This window comes from Gymnodraco acuticeps, unplaced genomic scaffold (assembly GCF_902827175.1).
Source record: "Gymnodraco acuticeps unplaced genomic scaffold, fGymAcu1.1, whole genome shotgun sequence".
Taxonomy (NCBI): domain Eukaryota; kingdom Metazoa; phylum Chordata; class Actinopteri; order Perciformes; family Bathydraconidae; genus Gymnodraco; species Gymnodraco acuticeps.
Genome location: NW_022992193.1, coordinates 2,357,409 through 2,375,898, shown reverse-complemented (window position 1 = coordinate 2,375,898; position 18,490 = coordinate 2,357,409). Strand labels below are relative to the sequence as shown.

The following is an 18,490-nucleotide window of genomic DNA, read 5'->3' as shown; positions in this document are numbered from 1 at the left end:
GTAACGATATGACTCCCAATATTAATTGAAATGCTTTTATGGATTTAGAAAATGATTTTAGTGATTTAAAAAATAGTTGTATGTATTGATTTAAATTGACATGCATCCGCTAAGAAAAATAGTCCGTTGTTACTGTTTGAACTAACGTAGCAACGGCAGGAACTGCTTCGATAGCGTTTTTGAGCTTTTTGATTACAGATTTGAAAACATCGTTGCTTGCTTTAAAAGTAGCACAATTCATGATGTCAAACCTTGGAAAGTATCTAGATATCCCTGCCCTAATGCCAAAGTAACTGGTAACTGAATATGTGTCGCCGTTTGATGTCTATGTCTGGACCGCTGCGTAAAAAGGAGGGTTTCTGCCCCATTACTTCTCTTCTTACTTCTATAAGAATAAAACACGGAGAATGGAGATCTCTTTTTCTCCCCCTCTTCTGAGAGCCCAGCAGCTGAGCTCAAAGCACGCTCCCCTGTCCTGCAGGGGGGCGTGGTCAGCAGCAGCTCACAGAATCAGCCCCCTAAAAAACAGGGCTGGAAAGAGCAAATAGTGCGAAATGAGGCATGGCTAAAATGCAGGATCTGTTTGGTATTTTGAAAAAAAAACTATATTTATATACTTCATATAGGTATGGCCCTACAATATATTGTTCAAATATAGCATGATATGTCCCCTTTAACATTGGTCATATGGTGGTACTTGGAGAGCCAATTATTTTCTCAGGTGGTACTTGGTGTAAAAAGGTTGAGAACCACTGACCTATATAATACACTGTGACCACTTTTACCTGTTCCCAATGATGTTGTACTTTTACTAAGGTAACATTTTGATTGCTTGCCTTTTAATTGCAACTTTAAAAATATATGTTGATACTTTTTGGGCAAGAGAGTGCCTTTATGAGAGATACAGAGGTGAAACGGGCTGTCAGCTTTAACCACTGAGCTATCCTGCAGCCCTAACATAGTATTTGTAGACTTCAGTATTGCTACTTTCACTTGTAACTTATATTAACAGTGGTCAGAAATAGCCAGTGAGTCAGACCAGCAGGAGGGTCAGGCGGGGGACCTGACGCAGAGCCAAACGGAAACAATTGGCCGCATTAATTCTAATTACATGTTGACTGAGAGCCGTTGTTTGTGATTTGTTGCGCTGCCACACTGCGTGTCCCCGCCGCCTCAGCGCCACCCCAATAAAGATGAAATAGAGTTTGATTGCCGGAGTAATTGCACCTCATTTAAGGTAATGTGCCTGCGTGGGGGGGGGGGGGCAAGCGGAAAGCAGATGAACCAAGTGCAGACGGGCAGGTGGAATGACAACAGTGAAGGTCTGCGATTCATTTGAGGAGAACTTAATATAAGATCAAAACATCCTTTTCACCGCATACATTTTAGCTTGGGATGAATTATTGTATCCTCTCACTGTGGTTACCAGTCAAATATAGAAAAATGAAGCAATTCTATCTTGCTGGTGAGATATGATACCTCCATGTCGAGTTGCTAGAGGCTGCCAGACCCCACTTCAGCCATCACTGTTGTATAATATGTAAATCAGAAACTCAGGTTGCTTTACTGCCCAATCTGAGCCGAGACACCACCTGGCCTCTCTCCACCTGCAGCGCTTTGCTGTGTTTACTGCGGCTGTGGGAGACAAAGTAGGCTGGAGATCAAAATGAGAAACACTTTACTAGTCTAGTTTAATAACTACCTCTTAGTTGCCCTTAAGCAAGGCACTTAAAAGTTTGTTTAGGTAAACATCATGCTTGCTCCTCCACTGTTTTTTGTATTTTCTACCGGACAATTAACGGCAGTTAACCATCATTTTCAATTTTGTATCGACAAATACTGATACTGTGTGGCAGGGTCATTTTGGGACACAGATGAAATGCAGTTACAGGACTAAAAATGCAAGCTGCATTTCTACCAAAAAGTAACATTCTTGCATTAAACCATCTTAAAATGACAAAAACTAAAGTAAACCATCCCATCATTCAGCCAAGTGGCGACCTTTCCCCTTTTTGTGTCAGCATTGTGGTTTTCTACCAGATCATATATATTTTTTAGTCCATATGCAAATCATGTATGTCTTCCACTGCTAAATAAGTGTCTTTCTCTCCCTCAGGCTGGATGATTGACGCAGACAGCAGGCCCAAGTTCAAGGAGCTGGCTGCTGAGTTCTGCAGAATGGCTCGGGACCCCCAGCGATACCTTGTCATCCAGGTGGGTTTACCTCACTGTCAGAGCACTCAATACAAAAGGCTTTTAAAGGGACAGTAGTAATATCAGAATGAACATATTTCGATCTTCTGAGACATTTTGTGGTGCTTTTTTGTGCAATATAGAATCTGATGTTGTCGCTTACATGGTTTCACTTTTCTACTTTTCAGGGGGATGACCGCATGAAGCTCCCCAGCCCCAATGACAGCAAGTTCTTCCAGAGCCTTCTGGATGAAGAGGACCTGAACGACCTGATGGATGCCGACGAGTATCTGGTGCCTCAAGGCTTCAACATGCCTCCTCCGTCATACACAACCAGGCCTCGCGTCGACTCAAACAGAGTAAGCACACCAATATATATGTCAATTGCAACATTTTCGTCACCTAAACAAATATTTTTTTCAGTTTGTTCAACCAGTTTTAAACAGTTTAATATGATAACACACCACATATCCTAACAAAACCTTGTGTGTTCTGATTTAACATCAAAGCATAACTTATTTTTCTTTCTCTTTGAAAACAACCCCAACTCACTGTCCTCCATACGTGGTCAAGGTGGTTAAGAACTTTGAATACACTGATCATTTTCCTCCACTAATGGCCCACCTCCATCATTTCCAACCCAGCGTGTGTGGCTTAAACCTGGGCTCTTTACACGCTAGCTCCCCAGGCCCCAGGTTTCATTACTCAAAGCTGCAGTAGCAAATAGCAGAAGCTCTCTTAAAATGCCACCGCCATTTACTAATAGATAATGAGCGCAGGCTCGGGTGTTTGCTCTGCGGCGTGCACGTGTGCCGCCGGCCCAAGGCTCTGCATCTTATGCACCTTTACCCCTGTGACCTAGCAGTTTGCCGGCGGGACTTTGTTCCCTGACGAACACACCCGAAAGAAACACGCAAAGTAATCCTTCCAAGGTTTGCAATTCAAGGTCAACATCCCTATCTTGAATTGGAACTCTTTTGATTAGGCAGTCAAAAGCACTTACATGCCCACAGAGGGAATGTAAGCCATTGTTAAAATCCATCGGCTGGCTGACTTTGCCACAGGAAGTTAGTTATTCAGGTTGCGCTGCCGCAGTCCGATACAGACGCTTATCTAATCTGGGCTGATTTGATCTCACGCTCATACTTGAAAAGAGGAGCAGATAATGACTGGCTTTGAAGAAGGGATGAACAGAGAAGTTTGGAGGTGGGGGAAGTTGATTGCAATGGAGGGCAGACAGTGGGAGTAAGTGCACGGTTATAACCTCGGGACGTTTCTTTGTTTTCCTCTGTTGTGTTTTGTAGCTCTGCTTCCTGTAATTGCTGCTGTAGCGCTAGCAGTTGGCAAGAGTGGCGAGGAGAAGGCCTGGGTTAAACAGCCTGCGGCGATCCAGCACAGCAACACAAGAAGCCCTTTGCTTCACATGTCATGTTTTGTATTGTCTTGTGGGTTTTTTTGTTCTTTTTTGAGGTTCAGGTGTTTGTATGCAAGCTCCGCCTGGCTGCCCTTGCAGTCCCTTAAGGCTGATGACTACATTTGCAGAACTTTGTTGGAGAATGTTCCCTTCAACAGGCAGCTGCACGGGTTAAAAGTCTCACTTCCTTTGCCGCAGGTGGCATCCAGCTGGCTTAAACTCACTCCAACTTTTTGGTGTATTTGTTGTGATTCAATTGAACCTTAGACATCTTGAGTTGATTTTTTTAACTGCTCTTTTATCACCAAAAAGATTGGAAGCAGAACAAAGATAACAGTATTTATCTTCTCTATCTGCAACCCATTTTTGCCACAGAACCAATTTGGCTATCGAGACGGGGGTCCAATCCCTGCAGAGGGCTCTGTGGCAGGGGCCCAAGCCGCCATGAACCAGGAAGCAACAGGTGGACCGGATCCGGCCCTGGAGGACCAGCGCTGTAACGGCAGCCTGCATAAGAAGAGCCTGAGCCAGGGAGAGGACAGTGGGGGTCAGAGGTACAGCGCAGACCCCACCATCTTCTTGGGGGAGAGGGCACCAAGAGGGGACACTGATGAGGACGGATACATGACACCCATGAAGGACAAAAGCTCTTCAGGTAGGTCAAACGCAACACAAATCATTTTCCAGAGCACTTACAAACAGGTATTCTGAAATAACCGTCCCTAACTTATTATAATTTCTTACAAATGTATAAAACACCATGATATAAAAGTCGCGTAAACATCATCTATGCCACACACATCTGTGCTGTTCCATGAAGACAATTCAAACATCCTGTTTGTACAACAAATTGTTCCCCTGTTCTGTCATGTCTTTGTTCATTCACATAGTAAGTACACTCATGTAGTATATTCTGCCTGTTCATTCCATTTCACTCCATTGATTAAAATTCCTACCCAGTTTCCTTCAACGCTGTATGTCAGCTACTACAGAGTCATGTTTTGCCTTTGATCATAATTCTGTCCATCAGTTTCGCTCTCGCGCTACCGTCTTTGATTCTCGAGCAGCACAAAATATAACAAAGCACGCAGCCGAATGCATGTGATGCAATGTCAAGGAGCGGAAGAGTGGGCAAAATCAATAGGTTTTGCACCCTACTATTATAGCGCTTGGAAGCATTGAAGAGGGGTCATTTGCTGGCATTTTCACCCCCAGCAGATGGAGTTTCCAGTGCCAAAGAACTGCTGGCATGTTGCCCGTCTGCTCCTGAGTGGCTGCCATTATCGCCATTATCATCTCCATCTTCCACTCTCATTAGCGAGTGATCTCTTTCTCGTGCTCTCTTTCAATTTCCATTGCTTATGTTTCCTTTTCTATCGATTTGACTTCTGTTGATCTTGTTGTCTTATTCTATCCTAAACTCCTTTTTTCTCTTTTTCTTTCCTACCCTCCCCTCTCCTCCTTTGATCTGTGCTACAGAGTATCTGAATCCCATTGAAGAAAACCCGTTTGTCACGCGACGTAAGAACGGCGAGATCCACGCCTTGGACAACCCCGGCTACCACAGCACGCCCAACAGCCAGCCCAAAGGAGAGGACGAGTACATCAACGAGCCGCTGTACCTCAACACCTTCCACAGCCCCGCTGATCTGGGCCTGGAAGCTCTGAGGAGAAATGGTCTGCCCCTACCCGTCCATCCCACTTGCTCTATTGCTTCTTCAGGCTCCCACCTCCCGCTTACAATCCAAACCAGCCTACCCCACTACCCCCTCCCCACGGCCCTGCCCTCACCATCTGGCCTGCCTTGCCACCACGGCCCAGCGACCCACATCCTCCACACCCACCACACCATCAAACCCGCAGGAAATCCAGGTGGCGGTATGGTCAGCCAAACAGGAACGTCTGCCCAGGCCCAGGTGTGCCAATCTGGCGCCTTGTCCACTTCGGCCACCATCGGGCACGGCAACCTGCCAGCCTACCAGATCCACGCCACCTCGCACCCAGCTAGCTTGCTGAAGCACGGACAGACAACAGGTAAACTCAGCGGGAAGAAGTTGAAGGTGACCTTTGACAATCCGGAATACTGGCAGCACAGCTTGCCTCCCAAATCGTCCAACCAGGCGATCCCGGAGGGTGCACAGGGCGGTTCCACCAACGCCATGCTCTTCTACAAGCAGAACGGACATATACGGCCGGCAGTAGCTGAAAACCCTGAATACATGTCGGACTTTTCCCTGAAGTCCGGCACCGTCTTGCCGCCTCCACCCTACCGGCAGCGGAACACTGTGGTCTAAATCGTTCTATTTGACAAACGTTCCTCAATGTGACTCTAGCCTCCAGCAACCCAGACATCCTCTCCGGTTCCACTGTCCCATACAAAGGGGAGCGGCAACAACCAGAGCCCCCAATTGTTTTCAAACAACGTGCCATCTGCTGTAGATTGTAGTGACATCTGGAGGAGGTGGTCCAAACCGAGCCAAGCAGACCCACGCACCTTCACTATATCCAATCCAGTCCATTTCTGTCCTGTAGATAGAGACTGCGCTCCATTTCAGTGAGAACGTGAAGGATAAATGACTGTCACAAAGCAGTGGACGTACTGTGTTGTCCCAGCACAATATAACTACAGTGGCGTCAACAAAGATGGACCTGAACTCACTGCCAGCCATTGTGGAGTCAGCTTCAAGAAAGGAAGGACGTACGAACGTCTGGGGATGGACAATACGCTTCTATGGGTTTGTGAGATAAGCAAACAGAAAGAGCAAATACAGTCGGTTGGATGTTAAGATATCTTGTTCTGTGAATGACCTTGTAGAGTGAGGAAAAATACTGAAAGGGTTGTGTCAGGACTTCCAGCTTCATGAAAGCTGATCAATCATATTCAATCATTTTGCCCATAGGATTATACCATCAAATTCTCAAATTCTCCATCAAATATGTGAAACTCATCTTTCTACTGTTACTGTGATACTGTGACGGCCCAAACTACCTTTCACGTGTGTAGTTCGACCATGGACTTGCCTGAAAATACACAGGGCAACTGCTGTTTTGTTGTTTTTGCTGTCTACTTGGAAAAGCTGTGCGAAAACAGCCTTTTTCCGAGCCAAAGGGAATAAGGGAAGAAATACACTGTAAACATTTTTATAGACACTGGTTACAGTGTTGCCACAATGGATTTGTATACACTGGTTTTCCCATTCAGACCAGGATGCTAACGTAGATGCGTAAAGAATGTCATGCCATGAGAGCATAGAGTCCTGAATCTGCTGAATAAGACCAACCACAAAGCAGCCAAACTGAGAACGGTGAGACACAGTGAGAGAAGGAGCTAAAAAATCTTGAGGGGAGGGAAAGTTCTTACAAGCGGCTTAATGAAGACCTCAAGGAATGAAAGAGACAGCACCAGCAGAGCACAGAAAACTGGACTACTTTTTGTGTGTGTTTGTGTCAGTGTGAATGGACCTAGTATGTGTGCTCACATGTTATCTGTAGAAGAGTTGCGGTCGAAGTCGGTTATAACATGGTTGACAGGTTCAGTGCTGCTGCTAACAAACCCATCACTGGTCAAACATCGAAGGTTTCCCTCATCTGCAGTCAAGTAGAAAACGTTTTAAGAATGGCAATATGTAAGTCTTCAGTCCTGATTGATTTAGAATTCCTATTTAAGTTCAGAGTCTTTGGATACATGAGCTTAAAGTGTTGGCATAGTTCCATATCTCATCTCAGCGATGTCGATAGGGACTTGGCTTGGCAACTGGAAGGTCACCAGTTCAAGTCCCGGCAAGACCAAGTGCTACCGAGGTGTCCCTGAGCAAGGCACCGTTCCCTACACTGCTCCCCGGGCGCCGTTCAAAATGGCAGCACACTGCTCCTAACACAGGATGGGTCAAATGCAGAGAAACAATTTCCCCACGGGGATTAATAAATAAAGTATATCAAAAATATCATATGTTTTACAATGGAAAAAAGTGAAATGGCACGGTAATAGAGTGGCGCAGTGACGAGTCCTAAAACCCGGAAGTGAGTTAGCATTTTACCACTACCGGTTCCCTCGTCTCAGAGCCAAATGGGATTCCTCCATAGGATTTTGGAAAAGAGCTGGAAATAAGGTCTGTGGTTGACACACATTTAAGAGGCGGATCACGTTTTGTTCTACGACATTAAATACATCAGCAGTGACCCGCTGGTGATTTCTGAAGAGAGAAAAACGATGGTTGTTAACAAGTGGCTGAATAGGACTACAGAAGTTGTCGAGGCCGTCATTACGCCGAACACGTAAACACTCCCGCTAAGTTTGGTTGCCCTGTTCTGCTTGAAAGCAAGTACCTGCCTCCTGCAGACTGTTCAAACAAACGCTTCAACTTGTACAATTTAGAATCTGTATTTTTGATTATGGATCTTAAGGTGGCGTGACGTTGAAGCAGCGACCCTGCTGTAGTTCGTTTATAGCATAACGTTAGCATTTTGCTTCTGGCGACTAGATTTACGATTAGGAAATTAGAAAAGTATGGTAGACATGTGGAGATTATCCGGCTGAACAAAACGTGCATTTATCAAACAGGTTCGTTTTCCACAGATCTTATTTCCAGCTATTTTCCAAAATCCTATGGAGAAATCCCATTGCTTTTTAGTCGAGGGAACCCATGCGCAGCTTACCTCCGGGTAAATACATCATCCCTGCACCACTCTATACATGCAAATATAATGGTTGACCCATTGACTTCCGTTCTATGCGAGAGTAGGAGTGAAAAAACATTCGCTTCTGATTACAAGCATATCTGCACCGTCACTTCTTTTGAGCTCAACTTTTGACACCTTTATGGTGACCGTGCCCTAATACAACATTCTTTCTGATTTTCTTTTCCATAGACACCCAGTTCCTAATACTGCAAATGTTTTATATAAATATTACAATACCTTCATCGGTGGGCCATTGGCTCTATAACCATTTTGATATGTATTTGACATTAGATAGAGACTTACCAGATATTTATTTCGATGAAAACAGTCAAAGAATGCCCTTTTTATGAAGTCATCATGAAGATATCCAGACAATGATATTTTGGGAAAGAAAATCAATACTATATGAACCCATTTTCTGTGGGACAGGGTAGGTAAATGTTATCTTCTTGGTTGCTGTCCAAGGTTGCTAGAATTATTTGTCCACCGTAGTTTGTTGGTATGTCACCTGACACCGATTTACAATGACTTATATTGGAAGAGATTGGATCGGTTTTTTGAACACCGCATTAGTAGTCAGCTGTTGGACAATGATTTTCATTCTGGATCTATTATAAGTCCAGAGTGACATCATAGTATGTATCCACACTAAGGTTTACTCAATAATAGACAACTGATCGCGCCTTTACTCTCCAGAGAATAGTTCCAGCCCTCACTAGTGATGCCTCTGCATGCAAACTGCCAGTCAATGCTGCTAAAAGCGCTGGAGTTACAGCCATTATTTCTTCCGCCAAGCCATAGAGTAGAGACCTGTGGGTGGGAAAACACCACAAAGCTTGCCAAACTACAAAGATCAAGAGGACAATTGTGTAATGATAGTTTTCCTCAGAGGGCCTCATCATCTTAGTTGAATCAATATGACAAATCTTTAGTGAGTTTTTTTAGCCATCATATGTTGGCCATGTTTAACGTCTGTGGTAGAACCCTGCCTAAGCTTTTATTTTATTTGTGTAGGATATTTATTTAGTGTATTTTAATGTCTGCTTCCATGTGAAAGTGTTAGTCTGAGTAAGCTGTACATGTTTGTCCTCCCCATGGAGCACTTTGATCAAACTCGCGGGTAGAAAGAAAGGATTTCCACCCCTCGTTACTGAAAAATTCAACTTGTTTATCTGGTTTTTACCACTTCAGAAAGCTTTAGCAAAAAGTCAGAGGAAGGTGCCGGGAGTTCACGAAGAAAACGCCGTTAAGGTGGTACTAACCAGCTTCAAGAATGTCCTCGCTTTTTTTCTCTTCTTTGCTTCAAACAGTATTTCTAATGCTGCTTTGATGATATCATGATTATTTGATGAAGGAGTATTTGTAGTCCTAATGGAGCTCTAATTTAAGGAAATAGAGGCAACATTTAATATCAATGTGAAATATTTATGCCGTGTTTGGGTTTGTTTATACATACTGAGCGATGGAAGCAGAATCTGGGTTTCAATAAGAAGAAATGGGGGTAAAAAAGAGAAATACACGCCTTGATTTCTGTCTTGTTTGGCCTGAATTACAGACTCAAACTATGAGACCAGATTAGACTGAAAGACAGGCCTCACGTGTTCTCGAGAGCACTTGAAACTATCCGAGACCCTTTACTTTGAATTAAATCTTCTCAAGAGTATTGCCACTAAAGGAAGACAAATACCTGATCTTCTTATTTTTGTCATCGGAAAGGCCTTGTTGATGTTTTTAAAAGTAACACAATTTGGAAGTAATCATTTTTCCTCTCTGCCGACTAATATCTCATTTCGCCTATGGCATTGGACTGTGTTACCTGCTGCTATTTGTCTCAGCCCATAAACACTCGTGTGGCTCATGGCAGTTCAAGAACACTCCACGGCGCTGATGTTTTAAGACTGATCACTTTTTTTATTTAATACTGTCTACTGTTTCTTTCGAGCCACGGTGCAGAGGCATGTAGCCACGGTGTGCTGAAGTGAATCCTTCTATATTTCATCCATACAGGCTGAGTCTAGTATAGTATATGTATAGTACAATATCACCTTGCATGGTACCCAAAGTGAGTGTTTTACTGCCTCCACCTTTGTATCTCTCCATTGACGACAGTATTATATTCAAATGGGAGAAAATACCCACATTTTTGTATGAAATTCAGTAGCACAAACTGGGAATCATTATTTCTGAAATCGTTCATGGGATTTATGTTGTGTATATTACTCCTTTTAATAGTGGGTTTCCATATTATTGAGGATTTCTTCAAGGACCTTTTTGTGTTTTTACCTGTGCATTATTTAACACGTTTGTCATTGCGATTCCTTCTGTCTGTGTAATTGCACAACTCATCGATTTCATGTCCCTGGGTTTTAAATTATCAGATCCGTATACATGTACAGAATCTCTGGGGTTTCCTCCGAACCTTATCTAACACACTTCAACAACAACAAAATGTGAATAGTATTTTTATAAAGCACTGAAACGGACGACGTTGCGAATTTGTAAATATGGAGGTAATGCTTTGAATTTGTATGGTCTTCTCTCCTACTGCTGTTTTTCTCCTGCTTATAACAACTTGTACAGAAAGAGCCGTACATATTTGCTTTATGTAAGTGTAGCTTTTGACTAATGGGGATTTGATTTTTAAAAAGTGCTTGTTGACCCTTTTTTCTCATGTGGAAACTCTTGTGAAGCCCCTTTTTATTCCTGAGCGTTGTGGCCGTCCTCATATAATGTTTCAGTTGTATGTGTTTAAAAGTAGGAATGGTGGAAGAGGGGGGGTTGACATGTTTCGCTGCCCCATGCCGCCACATTTCATTTGTCACTCAGTAATGGGAACAAGCGAACATTACAGTATTTTCCTCTTTATCTCCCCCCCCTTTATATTTCCTGTAAACCTGAAACCAGTGCTGCCAACCAACCCAGATAAACTGTGTTACATTATCTGCTTACTTTCCACTGGAAATACTACTGAGCCACGTCCCGTCTCCACTTAAAAGGCAAAGCACAGCCCCCTACATTTCTGATTTGTTTTGCATGCTTTTAGAGGAGACAACGTAGAGAGAAAAGCATTCGGAGTAACTCGCCGACTGTTAGCTTCCCCGTGTCCCTTTATCTCCCCGCGACTATCTCCCAGAGTTATTTGAAACCATACCCAAAGCTTTATATCATAGAAAATACCGTTCCTCATGTTTGTTACATGAATCTGTCAAAAGTATATTTTTAATTTAATATAAATAAAGATTGATTCAGTATATGTTGCCGTGGTCTGTCGGTGCTTTTTTCTGTGTGTCTTGCAGCTGGAAAACAACATCACATGCTCGGGTTTACTTGAGGTGAACTACACACACATTTGCAAGTTTTTCTAACATACTTTTGTAAATAAAAATTCCTTTGGATGGTCTGCCTATAAATATTTTATTATTTAGAGTATTTGTATCTTTTCAACAGCTTATTAGTTGAGACACAACCATTCAACTGTTTGGCTTTGACTGTAGATTTCAACATATAATCTGTATCTGACAATTCACACGATTGACAGCTCACAATAGGTTGTTTGATCTTGAACTACTTATTTTTGGGTCAACAACATACAAAATGCAGTTTGTAAAACGCGGGTCGTATTGGGTCGAGTGCATTATGACTTTTTTAGGACTTGTCAGTGCAGACTTGGGGACTCGAAACAATTCTGAATTATGTATATTCATGAATTGTCCCATATAGAAAGCCAAACAGTTGAGTTGAGGACTTTCTTGGCTTCTGAAAAGTTACAAATACTCGAAAATAAAATATTAGTCGGCACATTATCTAAAAAAAAAGGATTACCCCAAAAACTTTCAGAGAAGATTATTCCTACAGTACAGCTTTTTTTGGGGTGATGATTATATATAATGTACAAAAAACATAACTTTATAATTAGTCCTATCATGCTTTCAATTCATTTAATCAGAAAATCCGATGCTTCAAGGACTGTACCCTGATAGGGATTCCGTGTGTTGCTCAAAGACACCTCAGCAGGGGAGCTCTGGAGCCCTAAACCCAGAATCCCTTGCTCGACAAGGCATCGCTGCTGGAAATAGCGCACAAAATGAAAGCCCTGTTTGCTTCTCTAATGCTCACTCTACCAGTTTTACTAATAACATTTAACAGATGGTGTCTTTAATCAAGGCGAGAAGCTCTCCAGTTCCAGCGAGCTTATTTTGACCCCACTTTTCTTCACATCAACGTTACATAAAGTTGCACTGGAGGCGAGAATCTGCAGCGCACCACACTTTCATGCTCAAAAGGACTTGCAGATGAAGGCCAGCTGCATCAAAAAAGCTCCGCAGTGTCCTCCTCTGGAACGCTGGCCTCTGATAGGCTAATGTGTGGATATAACATTTAGCTCCCGTTTCTTCGCTTAATCCGCTGTTTACCCAAGAGTTGGTTATGTAAACTGGCATAGGCAACATCGTTTGCTATGCAGCGCTCCTCCATCGCCGCTGCGTTCCCAGGCTTTCATTTCAATCATAAATAATACAAAACTGTTCAATGGCAGAATATGAGCTTTCTGAAGTCACTGCTATTAATACTAATAAGGTGAAGAGGGTGCTTTAAGTAAACACTGTTTATGAACCCTCCTCCTTTCTTTTCCTCTGCTTCTGCTTCCTCCGAGCACTGAGACTCAATTAGTAAGCACATGGAGTCCAACCATAGTAATTCAGAGTAGCTTCTGCTGCTGAGAAACACTATTTCCACTTATATTTACACACTTATTCAGAATCTACATTAAGAAAATATGTGTGCGTAAAGGGGAATGTAATTAATATTTCCTTCCTAATGTTTAAGCCGCATATTATCTCGAACATTAAGCACACTTCCCAACAGCACATTATCGCAGACAGAAAACGGGGGAAGAGGGGGTCACTGTTAATTTGGCGACTGCTGTATAACCATTTGTCATAATGTTGCAAGTCTCCTGATCTTCCTGTGAAGTCCGATGTCGCCTCGGTGGGGGGGGGGGGGGGTTCAGCCTGTAGCAATTATACTTACAGCTGGCCTGCACCTGTGACACGGCTCGCTGATGACAGCTCATCGCCAACACACCGCCGCCATTTAATTGCAGCGTGACACCTTGATGCTTTTAGCCTCGCTCCAAGTCGAGTGTTTGAACCGGCTCCACAAGCGTGATTGTACATCATAGCCTTGACATATGTTTTATTCTCCTTAAAGCCTTCGAAAATAGATTTTATCTCAACAATAATTCTCCATATTAACTCTATCTTAGGGCTGTAATTATTCAACCCTTGAAGACATAATGATTTACTCCCCCTAAGATGTTAATTAAAATGCATAACAGCATCATTTTAGGGAGCTAATATAACAGCTTGAGACTATTCGGAATATAATTCATTTAAATGTAACTTGATTCAAGTCAATGATCAGCAATTTTCCACTGTTTTGATAATTTGTCACACTCTCTCACACATAAGTCTGGGCGGCAAGGCAGACAGACCCAAAGAGACCAGTCTGTGGCCGCCTCATAAAGACGGACCAGTCTGCAGCTCAGGATCACCATGGGGAAGAGTAGGAGGAGGAAACCTTTCCACACAGCATAGCAATCCGGGCAGAGAACAACGAGGAGGCAGTGCAGTGAGCTGAATACAGAAAAAACAGGCCAAATGGAGTTAAAGGTTGGGAACAAAAGCCTTAGGCAGCGTGTTGAGGGCAGAGAGCTACACAAAATCACCTCTGAGAAGGAGTGAAGGATAGCTGAAGCTCCAGTCACTAAATAACTCTTAGCAATATTGCTGGATTCCTAAGTTAATAAAATAGCTTTAACACATTTCTTAGGCGTCCATTCTGTGCCGGATTACATGAGCAGGCGTTTTTCAGTGGTTTTGTGCTGAGTCACGACCCAGCTGTTTACTCTGGAGATCCACACAAATATGTACTGTGCGCCTTATGGTTGTTATACAATCTACGACGTATTGCAAGGACACAATAGTCTAATTAATATGTATAACAACTATTTTTTCCTACTGAGAACCTCAAGCACTTCAGAACAGCTTGACTGACACATTATACAATTGTGCCTTTGCAGTCATGTATAATATGAATTATTTTGTATTGTTAAGCAGCTAAGTGACTATTTGTTATGTTCTTGTACCCACTTGAGGTGGCCCTGTATCCATATTTCCTTTGCAATTAGCTTGAAGAAAGTAGCAGCAGTTGATTACTCTGACCAATCACGGTAAGCCTTGACCTAAGTATGTGTTTTGGGTTGATTGGCGACAAATGCGTTGTAACGGATACAAATTGAAAGCTTGGTACAAAAAAATGTAATGGGGGGTAACAATATTTTTCATAGTAGGAAGTAATATTTGTGAATTGAAATAAAAATGACAATATTGTTTTGTGTAATCAACAATCCAAACTCACATGCTTAAAATCCAATTTGAAGATAGCTTTCTACATGCTCTGATTTCTATTTGAATCTTGTTTCTTTTTCTTTGTTCTTTCCCCCCCACACACAGCAAACACTTTCAGGTTAACTTGCACCTACAGTATCCACCTACCAACAAACACACATGCACACCCTCACAGGTTTTTTTGTAGCTTGTGGATTTGCAGTGAGAGGTATCTGACTTTTCTCTCTTTATTCCTGCATTGACCCTGAGCAACACATACACACATGTACACCCACACAGCTACACACACACAAACACACACACTGGCCTGAAGACAGAGATGGAGAGCTCTAATTTCCACAGGGCCCACAAAGTCTCTCCATCCCTCTAAACTCAATCTCCTCTCTTTCTCTCACGGAGCTCCACACACTTGCAGAATCCCCACCAATACAGAATAGACGAGCATGCACACATTTAAAAATGAAGAATCTCTTTATTTTTCCTGAATCAAAACTTTATTATCATTTAACTCAATGGACAAATCACTCTTACTGGCTTACTCTTATGTTCACTGTTGATTACAGATTACATGAGATTTATATTGGGTAAATCACGTGATCCACCTTTCCCATGCTCTACTGGGGTTAGGGGGGGGGGCTTAAATAAGAGCCTGGAGGTTTGTAAGGAGCTCCATCTCTTCGTGCAACAGTGCAGGATAGACATTGAACAAGATGGAGATGGTTTGACGTGTAAGTGCACAGATTCATGACCAGGTAAAAACGATTCCGTAACCAAATAGTCCACGGTTTGATTCTTTCTAAATGCACATCCATCAGTCGCTTCCTGTTCCGCTGGGTTTTATCATTTTTTCCTGTGAACTCACCAAACCTTTACCTGCCCACTCCATCATACGTCGCAGTGGATAACAGCATCAGCTGAATCCCCATCATGTAAAGAGGCCCGGAGACCTCCAGATGGTCTATTAGCAGCTCTATCATTTGTCAAAGAGAATGATGCTGAACAATATAAGAAATTAAGCAAATACAGGCAGAAAGCTTTTTTTTCTTTTCTTGATATGGAGTGCTGGCTGGCAGTCAATGTTTTTATAGTATAACACATTACCGTGACAAATTAAGCCAACCACTCATTTATCTTAATAACAATTATTGTGTGGACAGCTTGACATAGCATGTGCCGTTCAACTCAACCACAGTACATTACAGTGCATTTAGCTGGCGCTTTTATCCAAAGCGACTTACAATAAGTGCATTCGACCAGGAAGATACAAACTTGAAGAAAACAGAATCATATAAGTACGTTTCAGAGAGCCAAACCATTTTAAGTGCTACTCAACAGGCTTTAGATAAACCAGTCCTTTATTAGTATGTAAGTGCTTTGTTAGTATGTAAGTGCTTTGTTAGTATATAAGTGCTTTTTATTTTGTTTTCTGTTTTTCATTTTATCGCTCGAAGTGGAGTCGAAAGAGATGAGTTTTCAGTCTGCGCCGGAAGGTGTGTAAGCTATCTGCTGTCCTGATTTCAATGGGGAGCTCATTCCACCATTTTGGAGCCAGGATAGCAAACCCACGTGTTTCTGCTGATGGGAACTTGGGTCCCCTTCGCAGTGCGGGTGCAGCGAGCTGTTTGGCTGATGCAGAGCGGAGTGCACGTGCCGGGGTGTACGGTTCAACCATTGTTCAAAAACTAGTCCACTTTACTTTTTCAGGAAATATGCTTGTTCACTTCCTTGCCAAGAGTTACACTTCTAAACTGGAAGCGGCCCAGGTGCATGAAGCCAAAAAAGAAAATGGCTGACCATTACATATGTATGTTTCTTCACATGCACACACAACTGAGCTCTCTAATTATCAGAAATGTTTGCTGTAATAAGTTACCTAAAAACTTTGGAAACATAATATGACATTCATTTACATGCAGAGCAGGTAATACTATATGATATTAGGTCATATTCTGATAGAATACAGGCAAATACACTCTACATTGCCTTTTAGTGGATGGTTTAGTTGTGCTTTTACCACAGCAAGTAGAACATGTTGGATTTCTGAAACATCAATTAGTGAACTTGGAGACTGCTGAAGCTGCAGGTGAGCTAGCTACTGCTAAGCTAACTGCCTGCTTGCACTAGCTTAATATTTAGCCTACAGATGTGAGAGTGGCAAATAAACAAAATGGTTTAGCTTGTTTTGTAATCAGCATAGACAATATAAATAGCATTTGGGTAGCATAGTCCTTCATAATAATGATGGCGTTGGTTATCTCAGCTTGTTAATGGTGCATCAGGCATTTTTATATTTACTTGTATATATAAATGTGTTTTAAAAAACGTTATATTGTAACAGGATTTTTTTGTTTACTTCTCAAACAGAACCTGTGACAGACTGGTGTCTTTATCTAGAAACATACTACGTCTAAGTGCAGTTTTACCCAACATTAAAGAATGTGTGAATCCCTTTCAGGAGGTGGAGAAACACCTCAGATGTTCCTGACACAGAAACACAAAGAAAGAGCGCTCTTTGGTGTCTCGCACCTTGACTCCGAACACTTTGATGCAGGGGAACGGAGCAAAGGTGGCATCTATCCGCCGCCTACCTGCATCTGCTTTCATGCTGCAGTGATGTTTGCCTGTGGAGGCAGTGCTGCCAGTGGGGAGAAAGCACTGTAAGCAATAGCTACTTTTAAGTCTTGAAAATCTGTGTTTTTAATTATCGTAATTTAGGGCTACCACGGGGCAACCACTGGGATGAATTAAGATGGGTGTGTGCGTGTGTTTTTTATCCTTTTTTTCCTATATGTGGATTTACCCAGTGATCGTAACAGTGGCCTGTTCTCCCATATGTATGTGTGTGAGGCTTTGTAAATGTGTCACTGTGTTTGTCTTACGGGCTCCTGCAGTGACTGAGTGTCTCTAATTGAGTGTGCTGCTCACTCAGACAGGAGGTCTCAGACAGTGTTGACATTCAGGCGGTGGAAGGCCACCATTGGGGATGACAGCTGATCATTCTTCCAGCCAGCACCCTAATTACGCCGAGATGGAAAGAGCGAGGGAGAGAGGCATAAACAGTGAGGTAGAGGGAGGCTTTTAAACAACAAACAGGTTCCGGTTGCTTCCAATCAAGCCTCCTGTCCTGCTGTTTTGTCCATTCATAATGCGTGGCCCTCCTGGTGGGTGGAAAAACTGCCAATACCCCACTGCCTTCCTGCTCTCTGACTGAGCTCCTGTGTCCACACTGCTCCCCCCCCCCCCAACTCTCCGACAGCACTTTCCCAATTATACCAAAGTCGTGAGCCCCTGTGTGTGATTTCATTGTCGCCAGAAAGCATAAGGAAGCGTCAAGTTCTCCCCGTCTCTGGAAGATACACTCTTTGATGGATGGACTCAATCAGACTTCATTGGACAGTGTAGTGATAGCCTGGAGGTATTAGCGAGCTTGCTCTCTGCTCACCCAGATGATAAACTCCATTATGTGTCCACAGGCTTTTCTGGAGCAATAACAGCATCCCTGGCCTTTTTTAACCCTCTGCTATCCTTTTCAGTGTAAGTAGAAATGTGAGCAGTGAGGAAGATCAGAGGCAGCAAAGACTTCCAAGGAAGGGAACAAGAAGAGCGGCTGGACATCATCAGGTGGGCACATTTAAAGTTTCTTAATTAGCGTTACACCACCTACACTCATCCTAATTCCATCAAATACTCTTTTTTTAGGAGGTGGTTCTAACGCCAAGTTCTCTCAGGGGAAAGATTTGTTATCATGGAAAAACTTCAACTAATGACTTGCTGTCCTGAAGGTGAGTCCCTATGT

The 18,490-nt window shown here is 42.8% G+C and overlaps 1 protein-coding gene across 4 annotated transcripts in view; it reads left to right on the top strand.

Annotated features, from left to right (window-relative positions):
* LOC117539327 (receptor tyrosine-protein kinase erbB-4-like) overlaps nt 1-18,304 on the top strand; it is a 245,644-nt gene extending 227,340 nt beyond the window's left edge. For 3 of the 4 annotated variants that reach the window (XM_034205465.1, XM_034205466.1, XM_034205467.1), the window contains 4 exons: nt 2,117-2,214; nt 2,382-2,552; nt 3,983-4,262; nt 5,087-7,722. In XM_034205465.1, the coding sequence (XP_034061356.1) occupies nt 2,117-2,214; nt 2,382-2,552; nt 3,983-4,262; nt 5,087-5,901 (1,364 nt within the window). In that variant the 3' untranslated portion in view covers nt 5,902-7,722. Of the gene's footprint in view, nt 1-2,116; nt 2,215-2,381; nt 2,553-3,982; nt 4,263-5,086; nt 7,723-18,227 lie in introns of those variants that run through there. The other variant, XM_034205468.1, reaches the window with a different exon arrangement.
* Nucleotides 18,305-18,490: the final 186 nt, after the last annotated feature.